Source organism: Macaca mulatta, chromosome 3 (genome assembly GCF_049350105.2).
Source record: "Macaca mulatta isolate MMU2019108-1 chromosome 3, T2T-MMU8v2.0, whole genome shotgun sequence".
NCBI lineage: Eukaryota > Metazoa > Chordata > Mammalia > Primates > Cercopithecidae > Macaca > Macaca mulatta.
Genome location: NC_133408.1, coordinates 182,664,968 through 182,692,630, shown reverse-complemented (window position 1 = coordinate 182,692,630; position 27,663 = coordinate 182,664,968). Strand labels below are relative to the sequence as shown.

The window sequence follows — 27,663 nt, the reverse complement described above, 5'->3', positions numbered from 1 at the left end:
TAAGTGGTAGCCGTCTCCTCACATGAATCACACATCTGGAGCACAGATGACCTTCTCAAGGTAATTGATCTTACACATTTACCGTTTACCAAACAAGTGTCTGATGCATACTTGGGTGTATTCCACAGCATGTGGACTACGGTCCCCTGTGTTTGCCAGGAATGCTGTGCTCCATGTAAAGGTTTTATTCTACTCATCACTGTAATTTCCACGCTGCTCCGTGGACACTCGGAGGCCTGTGCTCTGTTCTCTGTAACTGGAATTGTGCTCTGAACTTGTCTGTCTCCCTTGGCTGTTCTTGGCCTTTGGTACCAGCTCCCAGGAGTGTCCACAACCACTTGGGACAGAAGGTGAAGGTGGAATTTCAAAGTGAAGCTTGCTTGGATCTTCAGTGACAACCTTGGACCAGCTACGGCCAGAATATGGGCCCTCTCAGAATTGCCAGGAGGAGGCTTTGGCAGGTGCCACACGTGCCACAGGGCCATGCCTCTCTCTGCTGCGTCCAGTGGGTGCAAACCAGCCAATGTGTGGCCAGAGTGGCTGGATGGTGTCACAGCCTTCAGGTGTCACAGCCTTCAGGTGTCTTTCCTTCCACCTTTTTAAAAGAATCCCAAATAACTCACTTGAAGTGTCTTAAAGGCGAGCAAGTTTTATGAAAATGAATCCTTCCTAGTTAATTAATCAAATGGGTGAATCCTGACCCTCTCTAGTTTCTTTCCCTGGTCAGAGTGGGGAGCTGTTGGTAGCTGTGGGATATACTGTGGCGTCCTACCCCAAAGGCAGAGGAGAGGAAAATACAGTGTGCAGAGATGAGCTTGATTCACAAGTTGCAGTCAGGATCCCGCTATGGTAGGCGGGACATCTCTCTAGCCTGCTCACAGAGATGGAACTAGGGAATTGAGGGAAGAGTTAAGGGGGTCAGGGAGATTTACTTGAGTCTGATTTTCCAGGTGAATGAGAAGGGGGGCTTGGTCAAGTGTTGGGTGCCGATACATTCCTGGGAGAGGCACATCATCACTAATGGCATTTGTCATTATTGTTGTATGTTAGCAATAAGATTCAGCTGGTGAGATGTTTTGGGCCACCTCGAACATGCTGACACATTTTCTGTGCTGTGATTGTGCTGAAGGCAGAGTAGTTCTAACCACTGTGAGAACCCCAAAGACCACCTTTCTGAAACGCACGTTTCTCTAGAAAACAGTACCCCCCTTTCTCCCAAGATTCTTATTATTTTTGGATTCCATCTCTTTGTATGTGCTAATCTAGTATACCATGGAACACATTTTGGGAGCTGGGGGCTCTGCTTACTTTTAAGGGGACATTTGTGTCTGACCTGGGATTGGTGTATGCTTTCCAGTGTGAAGGAGTGTGAGGGAGCAGACACAGACACAGAGAGTGAGAACAGGGTCACTTTACTGGTATAGAGACTGCAGAGGGACAGGTGTTGGCAGCTATGATGTCCTTAATCCAGGCCAAATAGTTGTAGACCTTGGTGTAGACTCCAGGCTTGTTCTTCTGGGCACAGCCATAGCCCCAGGAGACAATGCCTTGGAGCTGTCTGTTACAGACCACAGGGCCACCAGAGTCACCCTGGGGGGAAGAAGGGACAAGTAGTATGGAGAGATGGAGGAGGAATATAGCTATATTTACTCTGAACCTTAAAAGACCCCTTTCCAGCCAGTTCTGTGGCTCCACATCCTTCTCACGGTGGCCCATTCTCTGTTCTTCCTAAGCAGACAGCATGCAGCCCAAGGGAGCCTTCCTGACTTCTCCATGGGGGCACTGCAGGGAGCCTCCTCAGCCCCGCCACCTTGGGAGTTCCAATCTTTTTCCTGGGTGTGGCCTGGGTATCAGTGGGAGCCTCAGCATGGGAAGGCTTGTTCAAATCATCTGGCAGGAATCCTTGCCTCCCTCAAGGAAGCCCACACAGAACATGTTGCTGGTAATCTCTCCAGAGTAGGAGGCTTCACACTCAGCCTGGGTTGGCACAGGAGCGTCCAGGCACTGCAGCTCGTCTGGGTAGTCAGCTGTGAGGATCAGGAAGAGATCAAAGAAAGTAGAAATGTGGGTTAGGCCAGAGGAGACAATAATCTAGGATGGAACATTGAAGAGGAACACTGCTCCTGGAGAGGACTCCAAAACATAAGTCCTGGCAAGGGACTGTGGCTTTTAGTTCCCAGAATGATCATTGTTGAACCCTTCCCAAGACATGATCACAGCAAGTTCTCCATTTGTCCTGTCTTCGGATTTTAGGAGACAAGTCCTTAGACTTTGCATCTCTCTCGTGTTCAGTGCAGAGCCTGTGTGTAATGGGCACTAGAGAAGTGTGTTAAGCCTGGAGGCATGAGGATTCAAGTTCGGGGGCATGCTTCAATCTGGAAATTGTGAGGATGGAGGGAAGTAGAAGAACAAAGGGTCCCACTCACCACCAAAGCTCAGAGTGTTTCCCCAGCCAGAGATGAGGCACATGGTGCCAGCAGCTGGAGGGGCAGTGGGCAGAGAGATGGTGGAAACGCGGTCATTGATGACGGCAGGTGAGAAGAGCTTGATCAGCATGATGTCATTGTTCAGAGTCTTGTTGTTGTATTTGGGGTGGCTGATGATCTTGGCCGCGTTTATGAACTGCTCAGTCCCCTCCAGGACTTTGATGTTGTGTTCTCCCAGTCTCACCTGGATGCGGCTGATGGGCAGGGCAGGCATGGTGAAGACCTTCCTCCACTGCTGGGGTACCCATCTCACCTTCCCCAGGGTCCTTAAGCTCCCTGCTCATAGACAGCTCTGGAGGCATGGGGTGGGGTGTGTGGCCATATCTCATGGGCAGTAGAGGGATGTGGGTCAGTATAGGTATGAGACCCAGGTCTTTTCTGCTTCAGAGGTTGGTGTTAGTGGGGTGGGGAAGAGTCAAAAGGATCCCACTGGAGGCTGCTCCTCAACCCACCTTCACGGTCTCTTTCCCACAGTCTCCACAGTCACTAGCACTGTGGGCACAAGGAGCTCCTTGAAGTTTTCCCAGCATTCTTCACCCCAGGCCTTTGCTAACTGCGCACAGCACCTGTTCCTACCTCCCTTCTTAATCTAAATCAAGGGTAGCCATAGCATTAGCATCTCCTGGCAACTTGTTAGAAATGTAAATTCTTGGTTCTTACCCCCACCTACTGATCAGAACGTTGGGGATGGAACCCAGTGATTTGTGCCATAGCAAGCCTGCAGGTCGTTCTGATGCATGCTCAGGTTTGAGAGTTCTTAGTGTAGGTCATGGTTCTCAGCTCTGTCTATACACTGTACAGTTACCAGAGGTAGAGTGTTAAATACTCACTGATATTCATACCCTCTTCCTGAAAACTTTGAGTTAATTGCCCTGAGATAGGACACAGTTATCAGTATTTTTAAAAACTCTTTCTTAGGTGGCTTTAATGTGTAGCTAACCAGCAAAAGTACTTGCCTACTTTTCTCACTAGCTCTGACCACTCCAAGATCATCCCTGCCTGCTTTTATGACCACAACCCTTGCTGTTTCATGGATTTGCCTGGGTGTGGGAGGTTCCTGTCTTGTGTTCACTCTCTGCTCTGGAGAGTCAGCTGCGGCCAACATGTTTTCTTCTCCACCACCTCTCCCTTCCACCTTACCAAACCTCAGTACTTCCCTGGGCTGAAGCCATGCTCTCCCATGCAGCCTGGCTGGGAGCTTTGCCGTCAGGGGCCCCACACTTATGGCTTCCAGCAGTGACCGGCTGAAACTACCCACTGTTCGCTGATGAGGGCGCCACCACAGAAGTGGTAGCCAGAATTCAGGGACACCTGGTAGGGGACAGAATTCTCCTCACAGGTGTAGCCCCCAACGATCTTGTCATCATCGTCAAAGGGGGCAGCAACTGGAGTGGAGATGGGAGGGGAGAAGGCAAGTCAGTAGCATGTTAGGGGTGCTGCTCCCAGCTCTGCAGTTGCTTTCTGCTAATTAGAAATCCTTAAGAAGCTCAATGAGGCTCGACAAGGGAGGGAGCGCTGGCACCCCTGGTGAACATCACTGGATGTGGCTCCCAAGTCTCTGTGTCTGCAGGGCACATAGCTAGGTATCCTGTGGGGGTTCAGATCTCTCCTGGGGTCACCAGGCTGAGCTCACAAGGAATGTCCTCACTGTGCTTCCTGTGGGATAGGAGTTGGGGTATGATTGTCTCACCCACTGAGTGCTTCTCTCTTTTATTCATCAGCTGTGTACTTGTCCTGGCTATTTAAGTCCTAGATTATCAGGATACTTTAGCCAAGCTGGGAAAACCCCCTGGCTGCGTAGACCTGGCCATCACCAGCTTCCCCCTCAGCTCAGGTTTGTGCTGTGAGGGCAGAGTTGAGGGAAGCCCCAGGCTCACTTCGCAGAACAAATGTAGACGTTATTATTGTCCAAAAGAACAGCAATTCTTAACCTTGGCTGCATGCCTAGAAATGTTAAAAATCACCTGGGAAGCTTAAAAGCCCAGAACACATGCTGCACCCCAGACAAATGAAGTGAGAATTTCTAGAGTTGAGTCTCTGGCACGAGTAATTTTTCCACCTCCCAGGTGCATTCAAGGTTAAGAGCAGCTATAGTGGAGTATTCTGGTGCTGTGGGAGCCAAGCCTGAAGCCTGCTGCTTTATTTTGTGGGCCCGCCCCTCCTGGTCTCCCTTCCCAGCATCTCCATCTACAGCTTGGATATGGATGAATGACAGTGATGGGAGTGAAATCAGGGAGAGGTGAAAGAGGTGAAGCTTAAAGAGAGCCCAGGGAGGATTGGAAATAGAGATGCCAGATGAAGGAAACAGAACATCAGAGCACAGTTAAAAGAGGAGAGGTGGCAAGAATGGAAGGACATGTGGTCTGCCAGGAAGGGGTGTGGGTGGGGCCTGAGGCAGGGCATGAAACTCACCAGCAGCTCCCACAAAGGTGGATTGGATTCGTGGTGGTAGAGTGTGTCTGACTAGTGGTGGAGGACCCGTCTTTATACCTCCCGAGGATCGGGAGAGGAGGTGTCTGTGAGGTGAGGGTCACTGCTCCTCCCAGGACCAACAAACCTGCAGCTTTCCCCTTCCCAGGGTCTTGCATCAGCTTGGCTATGTTTGGCCACTCTGTGGGCTTGTGATTCACAGGCGATAAGGAAACTTGGCTTCTGAGAGCAGAGAGGGAGACCGGCTATTTCCTGCAAGGATGCAGGGATGGGGAAGACAGGGGAAGTAAAGGCCCGGATCACACAGCTGGGCTTTCTTAGGCCGAGGAGATGAGGGTTAGAAGGAGGGAGAATGGCCTGACTGTTTAGGAATCTTTTTAACTATTGGGTATGTATTTAATATACTTAAGGAAGGGTAAGTGTTGGTAAGAAGCTTGGCTTTTCAGTGTCCTTGAGCCCCCGTGAGAGGAGGAAAGTCTTATCTAAGGCTCGTTCCTGTGAATATGAAGATGCATCTCTCCAGTCAGTGTGTGGCACGGTAAAATCCAAGTCTTTGGGGAATAAGAATTCCAACACTAAGGGGTAAGGAGAAGGGAGACTCAGCATTCCATAGGATTCTGGGCTTCCAGATGGCTCTCCTTCCTACTAAGGCTAAAGGATGGGAAGTGTTTCAAAGAAGGAGGGGGCACAGGTTAGGTGGGAACTTAGTCCATCTCGAGGATGGACAACCAATGGTGCACTCCTCCCCTTCTCTAAGGTGAACACATTTGTCTGTCTCATGTGCATCTTGTCATAGGTTCCCTTTATGCAACCTTAAGATTGCCCTGGAAACCAGCACTCAGGGTGATGCAAACTGAACCACCTGCTCGGGACTGATAGCCTGAACCAGAATGACATGCCCCCAGTTAGATGTCAGAGTTTGGACCATGGTAAATCTGGGATAGGATGTGATTTGAGAATCAGCAGTAGGTAGAGATTTTAGCACATGGTAAATGGGTCCATATTGGCTTCAATAACAAAGATGTGGAGGGGTGGGTGTAGAATGTTCTATTTTAGATGCAGTATGTTGTATGCAGTACAAAGTGAACCTTCCCAGAGAATATCCTGATTTGGGCCCTACCAAGGCTACTAAGACACAGTTGTGTAATTGACTGAGGCATAAACTGGCCAGAGCAGCGTGGAGATGGAGATGATGTCTGCAGTCAGGTCTAATGATGTAAAGAAAGGAGGAGTTTGCTTATGAGGGTGCTTACCCTTCTCAGCGACTCTGAGTTCAGGCTGGTGATGGGCAGGAGTGAGCAGAGTTCAAGTCTGAATTATTTGAAAGGTAAAAGAATCAGCGATGTTCTGGAGACAGTGAAAAAAATGAGCAAAGCTCAGAAACTTGGTGGTGAAATTGGACATGGCCAGGGGGCTAGAGGGAGGAACCAAATGGAAACCAGAGGGAATTGGAAAAAATGCCAAAGTGGGGCCTGTGGAGTTGAGAGGACATACAGAGTACCTTTGGGTTCAGCTCCTGCCATGGCCACCGAGCCAGCTTCCCCACAGCCAGGAGACTCACTGCTCGGAGACACCCTCTCCACCACGTACCCCCTCTAATCACTGATGGGCTCAAACCTAACACTGCTATACTTAGATGATGAATGGTGCCTGACGGCTTTACAAGAGTTTTTACGTTAGCAGGAGTGGTGCATAGCTTTTTGTTTATGCTGAGTTTCAAAGTTTAACTTCCCACAAACATGCTAATTGTGATTTGTGCAGAGCAAAATTATTTCCATTTATAGAGGAAGACAATGAGATTCAGAAGGATTCTGTCTTGCCCAAGAATACAGATCTTGGCACAGCTAATCATAAGGCCAACTGAAGCCATGGAGAGCATTGTGAAGTGTGGAAATTGCTGTAGGTGGCATCTATAAGGAGATTTATTGAGGATCAAGGTAGAGGTCCCCAGAGGACAAACTGTACATCTACATCTGATTCCTTCCTGGTGCTGTTCTTCCTGGCAGAAATAGATGATTGAATTCATCTTTCTCCTGACACCTTGTTTCAGAGCCTTACATTGCCATAGTTCCAGACCCATCCAGGCCATGACCGCCATGTAGATGACACACCTCTCTGCTCATGAATAACTGGCCAAGCCTGAGGTAGCCAGGTTTTGGAGTATTGATAATATGAGTTATTTCTTTGTTGTCCCTAAACATGTTGTTTCATTTTGTTCCCTTGTCATGGGGTCTTCACAGAACTCCTGCCTTAGAGGATAAAGAGACACATGCTGTAGCAACTGTGGACACCAGCATGCACTAAACAGGGAGGTGAACCTTGGTAGAAGATGAAAAATTTTTTTGGCAAATCGGATTTTTGGATCAGTGCTTGTGACTCTGACTCTCTGTCTGAAAGGGAACACTCAAGAATATGAAGATTTCTGTATCTAGAGCCTGAAGACTAGCCTTCTCCAGTATTTTGCACTCTTCCTGAAAGGATCACAGTATAGTCTGAGGTCAGATTTCTTCAAAAAAGACTGACCTCACAGGCAGAGAAGACAGATATAGGTGGAGACTGTTACTTCATACTGTAGACCCAGATGTGTAGGACAGGTTCAGATCCAGCTGCCCAAGCTCAATTTGGAGGACATGCCATTCTTGGTACTGTTCAATCTGAATTATAGATTTCTTTGTCTACTTCTCTAAGACATCTTTCTGTCTTGTGTTTAGGGCTTAGCCCACCAAACCACTGTCCTACAATTATAACAGTGAATCATTTTTGTGTGCTTACTACACCATGTAACTTGCTATATAGCATGTAACTCATGTAAGTTCAGAATGTGTTTTTCATTTTATCATCACAACCACCTATGGGATTACCCATTTTACAGATGATCAAATGAACTTTCTGGAGGTGAAGTGACTCTCCCATCTCCCAGAGCAGCAGCTTCCAGCCAGAGCCGGCCCTGCCTGCACCTAAGACCTTGGCAAAGCGACCAGAGCCAGAAAGGACCACAAGATAAGCTTTCAATGACTTTTAGCAACTTTGTCCCCTTTTTTTTCTCTTCTCCTCTCCTGCATTTTTCTCCATCTCCAGGTACAGTTTGGGATGTGGATGCCTGTCCCCACACAAAAACACTTGGGATTCATTCCTGATACCCCAATTCATCCTGATTTGTCCCTCTTTATTTATTTATTTATTTATTTATTTTATTATACTTTATGTTCTAGGGTAGGTGCAGGTTTGTTACATATGTATATATGTGCCATGTTGGTATGCTGCACCCATTAACTCGTCATTTACATTAAGTATATCTCCTAATGCTATCCCTCCCCGCTCCCCCCACTCCACAACAGGCCCCAGTGTGTGATGTTCCCCTTACTGTGTCCATGTGATCTCATTGTTCAGTTCCCACCTATGAGTGAGAATATGCGGTGTTTGATCTTTTGGTCTTGCGATAGTTTGCTGAGAATGATGGTTTCCAGCTGCATCCATGTCCCTACAAAGAACATGAAGTCATCCTTTTTTATGGCTGCATAGTATTCCATGGTGTATATGTGCCACATTTTCTTAATCCAGTCTGTCATTGATGGACATTTGGGTTGGTTCCAAGTCTTTGCTATTGTGAATAGTGCTGCAATTAACATACGTGTGCATGTGTCTTGATAGCAGCATGATTTATCATCCTTTCGGTATACACCCAGTAATGGGATGGATGGGTCAAATGGTATTTCTAGTTCTGGATCCTTGAGGAATCGCCACACTGTCTTCCACAACGGTTGAAGTAGTTTACAGTCCCACCAACAGTATAAAAGTGTTCCTATTTCTCCACATCCTCTCCAGCACCTGTTGTTTCCTGACTTTTTAATGATTGCCATTCTAACTGGTGTGAGATGGTATCTCACTGTGGTTTTGATTTGCATTTCTCTGATGGCTAGTGATGATGAGCATTTTTCATGTGTCTGTTGTCTGCATAAATGTCTTCTTTTGAGAAGTGTCTGTATCCTTTGCCCACTTTTTGATGGGGTTGTTTGTTTTTTTCTTGTAAATTTGTTTGAGTTCTTTGTAGGTTCTGGATATTAGCCCTTTGTCAGATGAGTAGATTGCAAAAATTTTCTCCCATTCTGTGGGTTGTCTGTTCACTCCGATGGTAGTTTCTTTTGCTGTGCAGAAGGTCTTTAGTTTAATTAGATCCCATTTGTCAATTTTGGCTTTTGTTGCTGTTGCTTTTGGTGTTTTAGACATGAAGTCCTTGCCCATGCCTGTGCCCTGAATGGTATTGCCTCGGTTTTCTTCGGGGGGTTTTATGATTTTAGGTCTAACATTTAAGTCTCTAATCCATCTTGAATTAATTTTTGTTTAAGGAGTAAGGAAGGGATCCAGTTTCAGCTTTCTACTTATGGGTAGTCAGTTTTCCCAGCACCATTTATTAAATAGGGAATCAGATCTCACTGCCTGTTTGGGTCAGAGAGATGTGTGTTTTAAAATCCCCCAGGAAGGAGGCAGGGACTGTGCCCTCAGATGATTATTGGTGAAGTGGATTTAAGCTTATTTTCAGTTTAATAGAATGTTGCTGTGTCTCTGCCTAGGACAGGCAGCCCATTGTGGCCCTTGGTGATGAGCAAAGCCCACAGAGACCCAGGGTTTGTGACCTGTGGCTGCCAGTGTCTGCAGAGCCAGAATTGAGCTAATCTCTTGAAAAGATGGGCGCTGATGGGCAGTTGTATCGTCGGTTGCTATGGGACTTCTTGATCTCTCAAATTGCGGGTAACAAAATCAATGCATCCTTGAGAGGCACCTTCCCAGCAGGCTCTGGCGGCTACAAACTGGTTCAGGTGTGGAAGATCACATCACTTTACCTTTGGTTTTTCTTTGAAAAACAAACAACGAAAGACAGATGAAAACAAGCATTCTACCAGTGGGCAGGCAAGAATTCTCTTCTGGAAAAGGGATGTTTGTGGCCCTTCCCCACATTGGCCTTGAAAGAGCTTGGCTGCGGAGCAGTTATTATTAAAATGTCTAAAAAATAGAAGATGCTGGTGAGGCTACAGAGGAAAGGGAACACTTATACACTGTTGGCCACAGTGTAAATTAGTTCACGGAGAAATTAATGCAGAAAGTAATTTGAAAATTTCTAAAATAATTTAAAACAGATCTACCTTTCTACCCAGCAATTCCTTTACTGGGCATTTACCTGAAGGAAAATAATGGTTCTGCCAAAAAGACACATGGTCTTTCATATCTGTCACAGCACTATTCATGGTAGCAAAGCCATGGAATCAATCTAGGTGTCCATCAGTGATAGACTGGATAAAGGAAAGGTAGTACATATACACCATGGAATACCATGCAGCCATGAGAAGAATGAAGTCATGTCATTTACAGCAACAAGGATGGAGCTGGAGACCATAATCATAAGCAAATTAACATAGGAACAGAAAACCAAATATCACATTCTCATGTAGAGTGGAAGCTGAGCATTGGGTACACATGGATATAAAGATGGTAAGAGTAGACACTGCAACTACTAGAGGGAAGAGAGAAGGAGGGTGGAAAGGGCTGAAAAACTACCTATTGGGTACTATGCTCACTGCCTGAGTGATGAGATCATTTGTGCCACAAACCTCAGCATCACACAATATACCCATGTAACAAACCTGCATATGTACCCCATGAATCTAAAATAAAAGTTGAAGTTATTTTTCAAAAATGGAGTCTGGACCAGGAATGGTGGCTCATGCCTAAAATCCCAGCACTTTGGATCACTTGAGGTCAGGAGTTCAAAACCAGCCTGGCCAACATGGTGAAACCCTGTCTCTACTAAAAATACTAAAAAAAAAAAAAAAAAAAAAAAAAAAAAAAAAAAAATTAGCTGGGCATGGTGGCAGGTGCCTTTAATCCAAGCTACTTGGAGGCTGAATCACTGGAACCCAGGAGGCAGAGGTTGTAGTGAGCAGAGATCATGCCACGGCACTCCAGCCTGGCTGTAGTTCAGCCAGAAGGAGATATTCTGTGTGAAGGCTGAGGTGGGGGCTCTTCGGAGCCTCTGTGAGAAGGAGGGCCTAAGCCGTTTCTGTGGACAGAGTTGCAGCTTTCTGCTTCTTTGCCCTTTGGTCTGGCCCCATAGGTGAACAGTACCAGCCTTGATCCCGAGCACACGCTCTGGAGACCTTCACATCGCACTGTTCCATGTGAGCAAACGGACTGGGAAACCTGTGTGGCCTGAGAAAAGGCAACCCCATGGCCTGGCTTTCACACGATATTTTGTCTTGGATTTTGAATAAGCATTTTTTTGCTTGTTTTGTGTTTTTGTTGGTGGTAGTGGTTGTTTATTTTACACTAACCACTTGGAAGAAATCCCATGGTTGTCTATGATTTTCATGCCCTGTTTCTGCTGGCAACCCTTCTGAGTGGGGTGACTCACTTTTCTGTGTAAAGAGTCTACGTGGCACAGGGAGGAGTTGGAAGCAGGTGTCTGGAGGCCATTGGGATACTTATGTCTGTCTCTTGGCTTCAGGTAACCAGCTGGACTTTGATAGGAATGATTTGAATAGAGACAGAAAACAGTGGCTAACACTCCGCATCCAGCCCTGTTTCTATGAAGCATTTGGTTCTTCTCTTGACTCTTGAGTGATGACACTATTCAGACGAGACATTGACATTATGGTAAGAAATGGAAAAAGTGTATCTGTCTTGTCTGTCTATCTAACTACTGGATATATATCTCCAAAAGCAGACAAACCCAAGACTGTACGGTGAACTAGGGTCTGCCTTTGGACTCCATAAAAACAAAATCCTTGTTGAATAAAGTGATGTTTGTATATAGAGAGTTTCTTGGTGACCCATGTATATCTGTTCATTGTGTGTGAGCCCTGAGCCCTGTTTTCCTCTGAATATAGTGAGTGGTAGCCATCTCTGCACACAAACCACACATCTGGAGCACAGATGGCCCTCTCAAGGTAATTGATCTTACACATCTACTGTTTACCAAACAAGTGTCTGATGCACAATTGGGTGTATTCCACAGCATGTGGACTGCGGTGCCCTGTGTTTGCCAGAAATGCTGTGCTCCATGTAGAGGTTTTACTCTACTCATCACTGCACGCTGCTCTGTGGACACTTGGAGGCCTGAGCTGTGTTCTCTGTAACTGGAAATGTGCTCTGAGCTTGTCTGTCTCCCTTGGCTACTCCTAGCCCTTGGTAGTAGCTCCCAGGTGTGTCCACAACCACGTGGGACAGAAGGTGAAGGTGGAATTTCAAAGAGAAACTTGCTTAGATCTTCAGTGACAAGCTTGGATTAGCTACGGCCCCAACATGGGCCCTCTCAGAATTGCCAGGAGGAGGCTTTGGCAGGTGCCACAGGTGCCACGGGGCCTGCCTCCCTCTGCTGTGTCCAGTGCGTGCAAGTCAGCCAACGTGAGGCCAGAGTCGCTGGATGTCACGGCCCTAAGATGTCTTTCCCAAATAACTCACTTGAAGTGTCTCAAAGGCAAGCAACTTTTATGAAAATGAATCCTTCCTCAGCTAATTGATTAAACGGGTGAATCCTGACCTCTCTACTTTCTTTCCCTGGTCGGAGTGGGGAGCTGGTAGTAGCTGTGGGATTCACTGTGGTGTCCTACCCCAAAGGCAAAGAAGATGAAAATAATGCATGCAGAGCTGGGCTTGATTCCCAAGTCGCAGTCAGGCTCCCGCTGTGGTAGGCGGGACATCTCTCTAGCTGCTCACAGAGATAGAACTAGGGAGTTGAGGCAAGAGTTAGGGGGCCAGGGAGATTTACTTGAGTCTGATTTTCCAGGTGAATGAGAAGGGAGTGCTTGGTCGAGGGTGTGATGCTGACACATTCCTGGGAGAGGCACGTCATCACCATCAGCAGTTGTCATTTACTGTTGTGTTTTAGGAAGAAGATTCAGTTGCTCAGATATCTTGGCCACCTCGAAGATGCAGGCACATTCTCTGTGCTATGATTTTTCTGAAGGCAGAGTAGCTCTTACTTCTGTGAGAAGCTCAAATAAAAATAAACACCACCCTCCCAAAGACCACCATTCTGAAACATACTTTTCTCTGGAAAACAGTGTCACCCTTTCTCCCAAACTTCTTCTTATTTTTGGATTCCATCTCTTTGTATGTGCTAATCTAGTGTACCATGGAACACATTCTGGGAGCTGGGGGCTCTGCTTGTCTTTAAGGGGGACAGCCCAATCTGACATGAGATTGGAGGATGCTTTCCAGTGTGAAGGAGTGCGAGGGAGCAGGCACAGACACAGAGAGTGAAAGCAGGGTCACTTCTTTGGTGAAGAGACTGCAGAGGGAGCGAGGGTTTTAGCTGTTGGCAGCTATGGTGTCCCTAATCCAGTCCACATAGTTGTAGACCTTGGCGTAGACTGCAGGCCTGTTCTTCTGGGCACAGCCATAGCCCCAGGAGACAACTCCTTGGAGCTGTCCATTGCAGACCACAGGGCCACCATTGTCAAGCTGGGAGAAGAAAGGACAAGTTGTATGAAGAGAGAGATGGAGGAGGATTATAGCTACATTTACTCTGAACCTTAAAAGACCCCTTTCCAGCCAGCTCTGTGGCTCTATGTCCTTCTGATGGTGGCCCTTTCTCTGTTCTTCCTAAGCAGACAGCATGCAGCCCAAGGGAGCCTTCCTCACTTCTCCATGGGGGCATTGCAGGAAGTCTCCTTAGCCCTGCCACCTTGAGAGTTCAAATCTTTTTCCCAGGTAGGGCCTGGGTATCGATGGGAGCCTCAGCAGGGGAAGGGGTCAAATCACCTGGCAGGAATCCTTGCCTCCCTCAGGGAAGTCCACAGAGAACAGGTTGATGGTAATCTCTCCAGGGTGGGAGGCTTCACACTCAGCTTGGGTCAGCACAGGAACGTCCATGCACAGTAGTTCGTCTGGGTAGTCGGTTGTGAGGATCAGGAAGAGATCAAAGAAAGTAGAAATGTGGGTCAGGCCAGAGAAGGAGACAATAATCTAGGGTGGAACATTGAACAGGAATACTGCCCTGGAGAGGACTCTAAAACATAAGTCCTGGCAAGGGACTCTCTGGCTTTTAGTTCCCAGAATGATCATGGTTGAACCCCTCCCAAGACGTGATCACAGCACATTCTCCATTTGTTCTGCCTTTTGATTTTAGGTGCCCAGTCCTTGAGATTTTGCATCTCTTTGGTACCCAGTGCAGAGCCAATGGACACTAGAAATGTGTCTTAAGCCTGGAGGAGAGAGAATTCAAGTTCAGGGGCATGGTTCATTCTGGAGATTGGGAGGATGGAGGCAAGTACAATGACAAAGGGTCCCACTCACCATCACAGCCCAGAGTGTTGCTCCAGCCGGAGATGAGGCACTCGGTGCCAGGAGCTAGAGGGGCAGTGGGCAGAGAGATGGTGGACACATGGTCATTGATGACGGCAGGCCTGGAGAGCTTGATCAGTATGATGTCATTGTCCAGAGTTGTTGGGTTGTATTTGGGGTGGCGGATGATCTTGGCTGCATTGATGAACTGCTCAGTCCCCTCCAGGACTTCGATGTTGTGCTCTCCCCGTCTCACCTGGATGCGGCTGATGGGCATGGCAGGCATGGTGAAGATCTTCTCTCACAGCTGGGTTACCCATCCCACCTTCCCCAGGGTTCTCAAGCTCTCTGCTCATGGACAGCTCTGGAGTCATAGGGTGGGGTGTGTGGCCATACCACATGGGCAGAAGAGGGATGTGGGTCAGTGCAGGTGGGAGACCCAGGATCCTTCTGCTTCAGAGGTTGGTGTTAGTGGGGTGGGGCAGAGTCAAAGGGATCCCAGTGGAGGCTGCTTCTCAGTCCACCTTCACAACCTCTTTCCCACAATCTCCACAGTCACTAGCACCGTGGGCGCAAGGAGATCCTTGAAGATTTCCCAGCATTCTTCACCCCAGGTCTTTGCCAACTGTGCACAGTGCCTGTTCCTCCCTTCTTGTCCTGGTGAGCACCACCCTTCTGTGTAATCTAATCCAAGGGTAGCCACAGCATTAGCATCTCCTGGGAACTTGTTAGAAATGTAAATTCTTGGTTCTTACCCCCACCTACTGATCAGAACCTTGGGAATGGGACCCAGTGATTTGTGCCTTAACAAGCCTATAGGTCTTTCTGATGTATACTCAGGTTTGAGAGTTCTTGGTGTAGGCAGCAGTTCTGAGTTCTGTCTATATACTCTACAGTTACCAGAGGTAAAGTGTGAAATACTCACTGATATTCACACACTCTACCTGAAAATTTTGAGTTAAGTGTCCTGGGATAGGACACAGGTATCAGTATTTTATAAAACTCTTTCTTAGGTGGCTTTAATGTGTAGCTATCCAGCAAAAGGTACTTGCCTGCTTTTCTTACTAGCTCAGTCCACTCCAAGATCATTCCTGCCTGCTTTTATGACCACAATCCTTGCTGTTTCTTGGATTTGCCTGGGTGTGAGAGGTTCCTCTCTTGTGCTCACTCTCTGCTTTGGAGAGTCACCTGCTGCCAACAAGTTTTCTTCTCCACGACCTCTCCCATTCATCTTACCCAACCTCAGTAGTTCCCTGGGCTGAAGCCAAGCTCTCCCAGGCAGCCTGGCTGGGAGCTTTGCAGTCAGGGGTCCCACACTTACGACTTGTAGCAGTGAGCTGCTGATACCACCCACTGTTCACTGATGAGGGAGCCACTACAGAAATGGTAGCCAGAATTCAGGGACACCTGGTAGGGGACAGAATTCTCCTCACAGGTGTAGCAGCCATTGCTCTTGTCATCATCATCAAAGGGGGCAGCAACTGGAGTGGAGCTGGGAAGGGAGAAGGCAAGTTAGTAACATGTTAGGGGTGGTGCTCCCAGCCTGTGGTTTGTTCCTGCTCATTAGAAATCCTTAAGAAGCACAGTGAGGCTAGGAAGGGAGGGAGCGCTGCCACCCCTGTGAGCATCACGGGATGTGTCTCCAGGGCACGTAGCTAGGTCCCCTGTGGGGGTGCAGATCTCTCCTGGGGTCACCGGGCTGACCTTGCAAGGAATGTCCTCACAATGCTTTCAGTGGGATAGGAGTTGGGATGTGGTTGTCTCACCCACTGAGTGCTTCTCTCTTTTATTCATCACCTTTGTATGTCCCCTGGCTATTTGAGCCCTGGATTGTCAGGATACTTTGGCCAAGCTAGGAAAACCCCTTGGCTACAGAGACCTGGCCATGACCAGCCTCCCCCATAGCTCAGAACTGTATAATCAGGGCAGAGTTGAGGGCAGCCCCCAGGCTCAATTTGGCAGAAGAAAGGTAGACGTTGTTATTGGCCAATAGGACAGCAACAATTCTTAACCTTGGCTGCATGCCTGGAAATGTTACAAATCACCCGGGAAGCTTAAAAACTCAGAACATAGGCTGTACCCTAGACAAATGAAGTTAGAATTTCTAGAGTTGAGTCTCTGGCATGAGTAATTTTTCCACCTCCCCAGGTGCATTCGAGGTTAAGAGCAGTTATAGTGGTGCTATTTTGGTGCTGTCAGAGACAAGCCTAAAGCCTGCTGCTTCATTTCGTTGGCCAGCACCCCGTGGCCTCCCTTCCCAGCTTCTCCAACCACAGCTCAGATGTGGATAAATGACAGTGGTTGGAGTGAAAACAGGGAGAAGTTGAAACAAGTGAGGCTTAAAGAGAGCCCAAAGAGGATGGGAAGTAGAGATACCAGTTGGAGGAAATAGAATATCATAGCACAGTCAAATGAGGAGATGTGGCAGGAATGGAAGGGCATGTGTCTGCCAGGAAGGGGGTGGGTGGGGCCTGAGGTAGGGTATGATACTCACCAGCAGCTCCTACAAAGGTAAGGATCAGGAGTAGATTCATGTTGGTAGACTGTGCCTGACTGGTGGTGGAGGACCCGTCTTTATACCTGCCGAGGATCGGGAGAGGAGGTGTCTGTGAGGTGAGGGTCACCACTCCTCTCAGCACAAACAAACCTGCAGCTTTTTCCTTCCCAGGGTCTTGCATCATCTAGGCTATGTTTGGCCACTCTGTGAGTTTGTGATTCACAGGTGATGAGGAAACTTGCCTTCTGAGAGCAGAGAGGGAGACTGGCTATTTCCTGGAAGGATGCTGGGATGGGAAAGACAGGGGAAGCCAAGCCCTTGATCATACAACTGGACTTTCTTAGGCTGAGGGGATGAACGTTAGAAGGAGGGAGAATGGCCTGGCTGTTTAGGAATCTTTTCAACTATTGTGGATATATGTAATGTACTTAAGGAAGGGCAAGCGTTGGTAGCAAGCTTGGCTTTTCAGTGTTCTGGAGCCCCCATGAGAAGAGCAAAGTCTTATCTAAGGTTCATTCCTGTGAAAATGAAGATGCTTCTCTCCAGTCAGTGTTAGGGAAGGTCAAATCTAAGACTTTGCAGAATGAGAATTCCAACACTAAGTGGTAAGGAGAAGGGAGACTCAGCATTCCATAGGATTCTGGGCTTGAAGATGGCTCTCCTTCCTACCAAGGCTTAAGGATGGGAAGTGTTTCAAAGAAGGAGGGGGCACAGTTTAGGTAGGAGCTTACTCAGTGCATCTGTAGGATGGAAAACCAATGGCGCACTCCTCCCCTTCTTCAATGTGAAGACATTTGTCTGTCTCATGTGCATCCTGTGATAGGTTCTTTTTATGCAGCCTCACGGTTGCCCTGGCAACCTGCACTCACGGTGATGCAAATTGACCTACCTGCTTGGGGCTAACAAACTGAACTAGGATGACATGCCCGTGATCAGATGTCAGAGTTTGGACCAATGTAAATCTGGGTAATGATTTGATCTGAGAATCAGCAGTAGGTAGAAATTTTAGCATGTTAAATGGGGCACATGTTGGGTTCAATGATGGAAATTTGGAGGGGTGGACCTGGAACTTTCTATTTTTTTTTTTTTTTTTTTTTTTTGAGATGGAGTCTCACTCTGTCCCCAAGGCTTCAGTGCCATGGCGTGATCTCGGCTCACTGCAAGCTCCGACTCCTGGGTTTATGCCATTCTTCTGCCTCAGCCTCCCGAGTAGCTGGGACTACAGGCTAGTTTTTTGTATTTTTTAGTAGAGACGGGGTTTCACCATGTTAGCCAGGATGGTCTCGATCTCCTGACCTTGTGATCCACCCGTCTCGGCCTCCCAAAGGGCTGGGATCACAGGATTGAGCCACCGCACCTGGCCAGACCTGGAACTTTCTTAGATGCAGTGAGATTTTGCTGGGCTCAGTGCAAAGTGAATCTTCTCAGAGAATATCATGATTTGGGCCCTACCAAGGCTACTAAGACACAGTTGTGTAATTGACTGAGGCACAACCTGGCCAGAGCAGTGTGGAGATGGGAATGCTGTCTCCGCTCAAGTCTAATGATGTAAGGAAAGAAGGAGCTTCCTTGTGAAGGTGCTTTCCCTTCTCAGCAACTCTGAGCTCAGGTTGGTGATGGGCGGGAATGAGCAGAGTTCAAGTTTGAATTCTTTGAAAAGTAAAAGAATCAGGGGTGTTCTGGAGATGGTGAACAAAATGAGAAAAGATCAGAAACCTGGTGGTGAAACTGGACATGGCCAAGGGGCTAGAGGGAGGAAGCAAATGGAAACCAGAGACAACTGGAAAAACTGCCAAAGTGGTGTCCGTGGAGTTGAGAGGACACAGAGAGTACCTTCAGGTTTAGCTCCTGTAATGGCTGCTGAGCCAGTTTCCCCACAGCCAGGAGACCCACTGCTTGGAGACCCCCTCTCCACCCCGTAGCCCCTCTAATCACTGATGGGCTCATACCTAACACTGCTATACTTAGATGGTGCATGGTGCCTGACAGCTTTACAAGAGTTTTCATGTAAACAACAGTGGTACATTGCTTTCCATTTATGCTGAGTTTCACAGTTTAACTTCCCAAAAACATGCTAATTGTGATTTGTGCAGACCAAAATTATGCTCATTTATAGAGGAAGACTGTGAGATTCAGAAATATTCTGTCTTGCCCAAGAATACAGATCTTGGCAGAGCTGATCATAAGGCCAACGGAAGCCATGCAGAGCATTATAAAGTGTGGGAATTGCTGCAGGTGGCATCTAAAAGGAGATTTATTGAGGATCAAGGCAGAGGTTTCCAGAGGACAAACGGTACATTTGTTTCCTTCCTGGTCTTTTCTTCCTGGCAGAAATAGATGATTGAATTGATCTTTCTCCTGGCACCTTGTCTCAGAGCCTTACCTTGCCACAGTTCCAGACCCATCCAGGCCATGACCGCCATGTAGATGACACACTTCTCTGCTCACGAATAACTGGCCAAGCCTGAGGTAACCAGGTTTTGGAGCATTGATAATACGGTTTTTCCTGTGTTGTCCCTAAACATGTTGTTTCATTTTGTCCCCTTGTCATGGGGTCTTCACAGAACTCCTGCCTTGGAGGATAAGGAGAGACTCTTGCTCTAGCAACTGTAGACACCAGTGTGCACTAAACACGGAGGTGACCCTTGGTAGAAGGTGGAAAAATTTTTTGGAAAATGGGATTTTTGGATCAGTGCTTGTGGCTCTGACTCTCTGTCTGAAAGGGAACACCCAAGAATATGAGGATTTCTGTAGCTAGAGCTTGAAGGCTAGCCTTCTCCAGTATTTTGCACTCTTCCTTAAATGATCACAGTATAGTCTGAGGTCAGCTTTGTTCAAAAATGAATGACCTTATAGGCAGCAAAGACAGCTATAGGTGGAGACCGTTACCTCATACTGTAGACTCAGATGTGTAGGATAGGCTCAGATCCAGTTGCCCAAGCTCAATTTGGAGGACATGCCAATCTTGGTACTGTTCACTCAGATCTCACCTACCTCTTTGGGTCAGAGAGGTGTGCTTTAAAATCCCCAAGGAAGGAGGCAGGGACTGTGCCCTCAGATGATTATTGGTTAAGTGGATTTATGCTTAATTTCAGTTTAAGAGAATGTTGTTGTGTCTCTGCCCAGGATAGGCAGCCCATTGTGGCCCTGGGTGAGGAGGGAAGCCCATAGAGACCCAGGGTTTGTCACCTGTGGCTGTCAGTGTCTTCAGAGCCAGAATTGAGCTAATCTCATGAAAGGATGGGTGCTGATGGGCAGTTGTACGGTCGGTTGCTATCGGGGCTTGTTGATCTCTCAAATTCCAGGTGACAAGACCAACGCATGCTTGAGGGACCCTTCCCAGTAGGCTCTGGTGGCTACAAACTGGTTCAGGTGTGGAAGATCATACCACTTTACCTTTGGTTTTTCTTCGAAAACTAAACAATGAAAGACAGATGAAAACAAGAATTCTACCAGTCGGCAGGCAAGAATTGTCTTCTGGAAAAGGTTATGTTTGTGGTTATTCCCCATGTTGGCCTTGAAAGTAGTTGGCTGCAGAATGGCTATTATTAAAATGTCAAAAAAAATAGAAGATGCTGGTGAGGCTGCCGAGGAAAGGGAATGCTGATACACTGTTGGCCTGAGTGTAAATTAGTTCATGGAAAAATTAATGCAGAAAGCATTTTGAGGATTTCTGAAATAATTTAAAACAAAACTACAATTCCAACCAGCAATTCCTTTAGTGGGCATTTACCCAAAGGAAAATAATTGTTCTGCCAAAAAGACACATGCTCTTGCACATCTTTCGCAGCACTATTCACAGTAGCAAAGCCATGGAATGAACCTAGGGGGCCATCAGCATTAGACTGGATGAAGGAAATGTGGTACATATACACCTTGGAATACTATGCGTCCATGAGAAGAATGAAATCATGTCTTTTCAGCAACATGGATGGAGATGGAGACTGTAATCCTAAGCATATTAACATAGGAACAGAAAACCAAATATCGCATTCTCATATATAAGTGGGAGCTGAGCATTGGGTACACATGGATATAAATATGAGAACAGTAGACACTGCAACTACTAGAGGGAAGAGGGAAGGAGGGTGGAAAGGGCTGAAAAACTACCTATTGGGTACTATGGTCACTGCCTGAGTGATGAGATCATTTGTGCCACAAACCTCAGCATCACACAATATACCCATGTAACAAACCTGCACATATAGCCCCTGAATCTAAAATGAAAGTTGAAATTATTTTTTAAAAATGGAGCCTGGGCCTGGAGCAGTGGCACACAGCTGTCCTCCCAGCACTTTGGATTACTTCAGATCAGGAGTTCAAAACCAGACTGGCCGACATGGTGAAATCCTGTCTCTACTAAAAATACAAAAAAAAAAAAAAAAAAAAATTAGCTGTGCATGGTGGCACACACCTGTAATCCTAGCTACTTGGGAGGCTGAATCTCTTGAACCTGGGAGGCCGAGGTTGTAGTGAGCAGAGATCATGCCACGGCACTGCAGCCTGGCTGTAGTTGAGCCAGAAGGAGATGTTTTGTGTGAAGGCTGAGGTGGGGGCTCTTCGGAGCCTCTCTGAGCAGGAGGGACTAATCCGTGGCGGTGGACAGATTTGCAGCTTTCTGCCTCTTTGTCCTTGTTCTGGACCCACAGGTGAACAGTACCATCCCAAGCACAGGCTCTGCAGACCTTCACATCTCACTGTTCCATGTGAGTAAACGGACTGGGAAAGCTGTGTGGCCTGAGAAAAGGCAACCCCATGGCCTGGCTCTACACAGTAGTTTGTCTTGAATTTTCGATAAGGATTTCTTTGCTTGTTTTGTGTTTTTGGTGGTGGTAGTGTTGGTTTATTTTACACTGACCGCTTAGAAGAAATCCCATGGTTATCTGTGATTTTCATGCCCTGTTTCTGCTGGCAACCCATCTGAGTGGGGTGACTCACTTTTCTGTGTAAAGAGTGTAAGTGGCCCAGGTAGGAGGTGGAAGCAGCTGTCTGGAAGGCCACTGGGATCCTTATGTCTGTCGCTTGGCTTCAGGTAACCAGCTGGGCTTTGATAGGAATGATCTGAATGGAGACGGAAAACAGTGGAAACTAACACTCCCCACCCAGCCCTGTTTATATGAAGCGTTTGGTTCTTCCCTTGACTCTTGAGTGATGATGATATTCAGATGAGGCGTTGACATTATGGTAAGAAAGGGAAAAAATGTATATGTCGTGTCTATCTATCATATATGTGTGTGTATATGTGTGTGTGTGTGTGTATGTGTGTGTGTGTGTGTGTATGTGTGTGTGTGTGTGTATACAGATATTATATCTGTCTATCTCCAAAAGCAGACAAACCCGAGGCTGTAAGGTGAACTAGGGTCTGCCTTTGTACTCCCTAAAAAAAAAAATCCTTGTTGAACAAAGTGATGTTTGTATGCAGTGACTTTCTGGGTAACCCGTGTGTATCTCTCCATTATGTGTGAGCCCTGAGCCCCGTTTTCCTCCGAAGATAGTGAGTGGTAGCCGTCTCCTCACACGAATCACACATCTGGAGCCAAGATGGCCCTCTGAAGGTAATTGATTTACACATTTACTGTTTACCAAACAAGTGTCTGATTCATTCCACAGCATGTGGTGTATTCCCCAGCATGTGGATTGCGGTCCCCTGCGTTTTCCAGGAATGCTTTGCTGCATGTAGGGGTTTTACTCTACTCATCACTGCAATGTGCGCGCTGCTCCGTGGACACTTGGAGGCCTGTGCTGTGTTCCCTGTAACAGAAAATGTGCTCTGAACTTGTCTGTCTCCCTTGGCTGCTCCTGGCCCTTGGTGCCAGCTCCCAGGGGTGTCCACAACCACTTGGGACAGAAGGTGAAGGTTGAATTTCAAAGAGAAGCTTGCTTGGATCTTCGGTGACAAGCTTGGATGAGCTATGGACCCAGCATGGGCCCTCTCAGAATTGCCAGGAGGAGGCTTTGGGAGGTGCCAGATTTGCCATGGGGCCTGCCTCCCTCTGCTGTGTCCAGTGAGTGCAAGCCAGCCAACGTGTGGCCAGAGTGGCTGGATGGTGTCACAGCCCTCAGATCTTTCCTTCTACCTTTTTAAAAGAGTCCCAAATAACTCATTTGAAGTGTCTTAAAGGCGAACAAATTTTATGAAAATGAATCCTTTCTCAGTTAATTGATCAAATGGGTGAATCCTGACCCTCTCTAGTTTCTTTCCCTGGTCATAGTGGGGAGCTGGTGTTAGCTGAGGGAGTCACTGCAGCGTCCTATCCCAAAATCAAAGAAGAGGAAAATGCAGTGTGCAGAGCTGGACTTGATTCGCAAGTTGCAGTCAGGCTCCCGCTGTGGTAGGCGGGACATCTCTCTAGCTGCTCACAGAGATGGAACTAGGGAGTTCAGGGAAAATTAGGGGGCCAGGGAGAATTACTTGAGTCTGATTTTCCAGGTGAACGAGAAGGGAGGGCTTGGTCGAGGGTTTGGTGCCAAAACATTCCTGGGAGAGGCATGTCATCACCAGTAGCATTTGTAATTATTGTTGTAATTTAGCAATAAGATTTAGCTCGTAAAATTTTTTGGGCTGTCTGGAAGATGCTGACACATTTTCTGTGCTGTGATTGTTCTGAAGGCAGAGTAGCTCCAACCACTGTGAGAAGCCCAAATAAAAATCAACCTCTCCACCAAAAGACCACCTTTCCAAACACACGTTTCTCTAGAAAAGAGTACCCCCTTTTCTCCCAAACTTCTTACTATTTTTGGATTCCATGTCCTTGTATGTGCTAATCTAGTGTACCATGCAACACATTTTGGGAGCTGGGGGCTCTGCTTACCTTTAAGGGGGGCACCCCAATCTGACCTGAGATTGGAGGATGCTTTCCAGTGTGAAGGAGTGTGAGGGAGCAGGCACAGACACAGTTAGAACAGGGTCACTTTACTGGTATAGAGACTGCAGCGGGACAGGGGGTTTAGCTGTTGGCAGCTATGGTGTCCTTAATCCAGGCCAAATAGTTGTAGACCTTGGTGTAGACTCCAGGCCTGTTCTTCTGGGCACAGCCATAGCCCCAGGACACAACTCCTTGGAGCTGTCCGTTGTAGACCACAGGTCCACCAGAGTCGCCCTAGGGAGAAGAAGGGACAAGTTGTATGGAGAGATGGAGGAGGAATATAGCTATATTTACTCTGAACCTTAAAAGACCCCTTTCAGGCAGCTCTGTGGCTCCACGTCCTTCTCACAGTGGCCCATTCTCTGTCCCTAAGCAGACAGCATGCAGCCCAAGGGAGCCTTCCTCACTTCTCCATGGGGATACTACAGGGAGCCTCCTCAGCCCCACCACCTTGGGAGTTGAAATCTTTTTCCAAGATGGGGCCTGGGTATCAGTGGGAGCTTCAGAATGGGAAGGGTTGTTCAAATCACCTGGCAGGAATCCTTGCCTCCCTCAAGGAAGCCCACACAGAACATGTTACTGGTAATCTTTCCAGGGTAGGAGGCTTCACACTCAGCCTGGGTCAGCACAGGAGCGTCCAGGCACTTCAGCTCATCTGGGTAGTCGGCTGTGAGGATCAGGAAGAGATCAAAGAAAGTAGAAATGTGGGTTAGGCCAGAGAAGGAGACAATAATCTAGGTTGGAACATTGAAGAGGAACACTGCCCCTGGAGAGGGCTCCAAAACATAAGTCCTGACAAGGGACTCTGGCTTTTAGTTCCCAGAATGATCATTGTTGAACCCCTCCCAAAATGTGATCAGGGCAAGTTCTCCATTTGTCCTGTCTTTTGAATTAGGAGCCAAGTCCTTAGACTTTGCATCTCTCTCATGTTCAGTCCAGAGCCTGTGTATAATGGGCACTGGAAATGTGTCTTAAGCCTGGGGGCGAGAGGATTCAAGTTAAGGGATATGCTTCATTCTGGAAATTGGGAGGATGGAGGGAAGTAGAAAGACAAAGGGTCCCACTCACCGCCAGAGCTCAGAGTGTTGCCCCAGCCAGAGATGAGGCACACAGTGCCAGGAGCTGGAGGGGCAGTGGGCAGAGAGATGGTGGACACACGGGCATTGATGACAGCAGGTGTGGAAAGCTTGATCAGCATGATGTCATTGTTATATTTCTTAACCTCGTTGTATTTGGGGTGCGGGATGATCTTGGCTGCATTGATGAATTGCTCAGTCCCCTCCAGGACTTCGATGTTATGCTCTCCCAGTCTCACCTGGATGCGGCTGATGGGCAGGGCAGGCGTGGTGAAGACCTTCCTCCACTGCTGGGGTACCCATCCCACCATCCCCAGGGTCCTTAAGCTCCCTGCTCATGGACAGCTCTGGAGCCATGGGGTGGAGTATGTGGTCATATCACATGGGCAGGAGAGGGATGTGGGTCAGTGCAGGTGTGAGACCCAGGACCTTTCTGCTTCAGAGGTCGTTAGTGGGGTGCGGAAGAGTCAAAGGGATGCACCAGAGGCTGCTCCTCATCCCGCCTTCCCAGCCTCTTTCCCACAATTTCCACAGTCACCAGCACTGTGGGCACAAAGAGCTCCTTGTAGTTTTCCCAGCGTTCTTCACCCCAGGCCTTTGCTAACTGTGCACAGTGCCTGTTCCTCCCTCCCTTCTTGGCCTGGTGAGCACCACCCTTCTGTGTAATCTAATCCAAGGGTAGCCACAGCATTAGCATCTCCTGGAAACTTGTTAGAAATGTAAATTCTTGGGCCTTACTCCCACCTACTGATCAGAACCTTGGGGATGGGACCCAGTGATTTGTGCCTTAACAAGCCTGCAGGTGGTTCTGATGCCTACTCAGGTTTGAGAGTTCTTGGCGGAGGCGGCAGTTCTCAGCTCTGTCTATAGATTCTATAGTTACCAGAGGTAGAGTGTGAAATACTCACTGATATTCACACCCTCTTCCTGAAAATTTTGAGTTAATTGCCCTGAGATAGGACACAGGCATCAGTATTTTTAAAAACTCTTTCCTAGGTGGCTTTATTGTGTAGCTAACCAGCAAAAGTACTTGCCTGCTTTTCTCACAAGCTCAGTCCATCCAAGATCATCCCTGCCTGCTTTTATGACCACAACCCTTGCTGTTTCATGGATTTGCCTGGGTGTGAGAGGTTCCTGTCTTGTGTTCACTCTCTGCTCTGAAGAGTCAGCTACTGCCAACAGGTTTTCTTTTTCACTACCTCTCCCGTCCATCTTACCCACCTCAGTGATTCCGTGGGCTAAAGCCAAGCTCGCCCAGGCAACCTGGCTGGGAGCTTTGCAGTCAGGGACCCCACACTTACGGCTTGTAGCAGTGAGCTGCTGACACCACCCACTGTTTGTTAATGAGGGAGCCACCACAGAAGTGGTAGCCATAATTCAGGGACACCTGGTAGGGGACAGAATTCTCCTCACAGGTGTAGCCTCCAACGATCTTGTCATCATCGTCAAAGGGGGCAGCAACTGGAGTGGAGATGGGAAGGGAGAAGGCAAGTCAGTTGCATGTTAGGGGTGGTGCTCCCAGCCTGCAGTTGCTTTCTGCTAATTAGAAATCCTTAAGAAGCTCAGTGAGGCTAGGCAAGGGAGGGAGCGCTGGCACCCCTGGTGAGCATCACTGGATGTGGCTCCCAAGTCTCTGTGTCTGCAGGGTGCATAGCTAGGTACCCTGCAGGTGTTCAGATCTCTCCTGGGGTCACCAGGCTGAGGATGCAAGGAATGTCCTCACAATGCTTCCAGTGGGATAGGAGTTGGGATGTGTCTGTCTCACCCACTGAATGCTTCTCTCTTTTATTCACCACCTGTGTACTCCACCTGGCTGTTTAAGCCCTGGATGGTCAGGATACTTTGGCCAAGCTAGGAAAACCGCTGGCTGTGTAGACCTGGCCATGACCAGCTTCCCCCACAGCCCAGATCTGTGTAGTGAAGGCAGAATTGAGGGATGCCCCGGGCTCACTTCGGCAGAACAAAGGTAGACGTTATTATTGTCCAAAAGAACAGCAATTCTTAACCTTGGCTGCATGTCTAGAAATGTTAAAAATCACCTGGGAAGCTTAAAAGCCCAGAACACAGGCTGCACCCCAGACAAATGAAGTGAGAATTTCTAGAGTTGAGTCTCTGGCATGAGTAATTTTTCCACCTCCCCAGGTGCATTTGAGGTTAACAGCAGCTATAGTGGAGGTATTCTGGTGCTGTGGGAGCCAAGCCTGAAGCCTGCTGCTTTATTTCGTGGGCCCACCCCACCTGGTCTCCCTTCCCAGCATCTCCAACCACAGCTCGTATATGGATGAATTGTAGTGGTGGGAGTGAAATCAGGGAGAAGGTGAAAGAGGTGAGGCTTAAAGAGAGCCCAGGGAGGATGGGAAGTAAAGATGCCAGATGGAGGAAATAGAATATCAGAGCACAGTCAAAAGAGGAGAGGTGGCAAGAATGGAAGGGCATGTGTCTGCCAGGAGGGGTGGTTGGGGCCTGAGGCAGGGCATGAAACTCACCAGCCGCTCCCACAAAGGCAAGGATCAGGAGTGGATTCATGGTGGTAGAGTGTCCCTGACTGGTGGTGGAGGACCAGTCTTTATACCTCCCGAGGATTGGGAGAGGAAGTGTCTGTGAGGTGAGGGTCACTGCTCCTCGCAGGACCAACAAACCTGCAGCTTTCCCCTTCCCAGGGTCTTGCATCAGCTCAGCTATGTTTGGCCACTCTGTGGGTTTGTGATTCACAGGTGATAAGGGAACTTGCCTTCAGAGAGCAGAGAGGGAGACTGGCTGTTTCCTGCAAGGATTCTGGGATGGGGAAGACAGGGAAAATCAAGCCCCCAATCACACAGCTGTGATTTCTCAGGCCGAGGAGGTGAGGGTTAGAAGGAGGGAGAATGGCCTGGCTGTTAGGAATCGTTTAAACTATTGGGGATGTATTTAATGTACTTAAGGAAGGGCAAGCGTTGGTAACAAGCTTTGCTTTTCAGTGTCCTGAAGCCCCCATGAGAGGAGCAAAGTCGTATCTAAGGCTCGTTTCTGTGAATATGAAGATGCATCTC

General features: G+C 47.9%; 3 protein-coding genes across 5 annotated transcripts; all 3 read right to left on the bottom strand.

The window, feature by feature from the left end:
* Nucleotides 1–1,395: 1,395 nt before the first annotated feature.
* On the bottom strand, nt 1,396–5,800 carry LOC144339995 (trypsin-2-like). 3 transcript variants are annotated; one of them, XR_013415658.1, is made up of 4 exons: nt 4,899–5,800; nt 2,427–2,680; nt 1,707–2,027; nt 1,396–1,590 (listed from the first exon to the last, which is right to left on the bottom strand). XR_013415658.1 is itself a non-coding variant. In XM_077997588.1 (4 exons), the coding sequence occupies exons 1-4, from the start codon at nt 5,072–5,074 to the stop codon at nt 1,408–1,410; spliced, it is 750 nt and encodes a 249-aa protein (XP_077853714.1). In that variant the 5' UTR covers nt 5,075–5,089; the 3' UTR covers nt 1,396–1,407. The 3 variants fall into 3 exon arrangements, 2 of the variants coding, with proteins under 2 accessions (XP_077853714.1, XP_077853715.1); XM_077997588.1 differs by having other exon boundaries at nt 1,396–1,594; nt 1,895–2,027; nt 4,899–5,089; XM_077997589.1 differs by lacking the exon at nt 4,899–5,800 and adding an exon at nt 3,640–3,803 and having other exon boundaries at nt 1,396–1,594; nt 1,895–2,027.
* Nucleotides 5,801–13,169: 7,369 nt separating this feature from the next.
* LOC144339996 (trypsin-2-like) lies at nt 13,170–16,775 on the bottom strand. Its single transcript, XM_077997590.1, has 5 exons — nt 16,690–16,775; nt 15,517–15,676; nt 14,208–14,461; nt 13,674–13,798; nt 13,170–13,373 (listed from the first exon to the last, which is right to left on the bottom strand). The coding sequence occupies exons 1-5, from the start codon at nt 16,727–16,729 to the stop codon at nt 13,221–13,223; spliced, it is 732 nt and encodes a 243-aa protein (XP_077853716.1). The 5' UTR covers nt 16,730–16,775; the 3' UTR covers nt 13,170–13,220.
* A 6,809-nt stretch (nt 16,776–23,584) lies between these two features.
* LOC698859 (putative trypsin-6) lies at nt 23,585–27,279 on the bottom strand. Its single transcript, XM_015135114.3, has 5 exons — nt 27,121–27,279; nt 25,936–26,095; nt 24,627–24,883; nt 24,089–24,225; nt 23,585–23,792 (listed from the first exon to the last, which is right to left on the bottom strand). The coding sequence occupies exons 1-5, from the start codon at nt 27,158–27,160 to the stop codon at nt 23,640–23,642; spliced, it is 747 nt and encodes a 248-aa protein (XP_014990600.3). The 5' UTR covers nt 27,161–27,279; the 3' UTR covers nt 23,585–23,639.
* Between the last annotated feature and the right edge of the window lie 384 nt (nt 27,280–27,663).

Excerpts from the sequence above, each read along its gene's own strand:
- LOC144339995 (XM_077997588.1), bottom strand. The coding sequence starts at position 5,074 with ATGCAAGACCCTGGGAAGGGGAAAGCTGCAGGTTTGTTGGTCCTGGGA. Across the intron at positions 2,681-4,898 it reads CACCTTTGTGGGAGCTGCTG|CCGCATCCAGGTGAGACTGG; the intron begins GTGAGTTTCATG and ends CCTGCCCATCAG. Across the intron at positions 2,028-2,426 it reads AAACACTCTGAGCTTTGGTG|CTGACTACCCAGACGAGCTG; the intron begins GTGAGTGGGACC and ends TGATCCTCACAG.
- LOC698859 (XM_015135114.3), bottom strand. The coding sequence starts at position 27,160 with ATGAATCCACTCCTGATCCTTGCCTTTGTGGGAGCGGCTG. Across the intron at positions 24,226-24,626 it reads CAACACTCTGAGCTCTGGCG|CCGACTACCCAGATGAGCTG; the intron begins GTGAGTGGGACC and ends TGATCCTCACAG. Across the intron at positions 23,793-24,088 it reads GAGGCAAGGATTCCTGCCAG|GGCGACTCTGGTGGACCTGT; the intron begins GTGATTTGAACA and ends TCTTCTCCCTAG.
- LOC144339996 (XM_077997590.1), bottom strand. The coding sequence starts at position 16,729 with ATGAATCTACTCCTGATCCTTACCTTTGTAGGAGCTGCTG. Across the intron at positions 13,799-14,207 it reads CAACACTCTGGGCTGTGATG|ACGAACTACTGTGCATGGAC; the intron begins GTGAGTGGGACC and ends CCGACTACCCAG. Across the intron at positions 13,374-13,673 it reads GAGGCAAGGATTCCTGCCAG|CTTGACAATGGTGGCCCTGT; the intron begins GTGATTTGACCC and ends TTCTTCTCCCAG.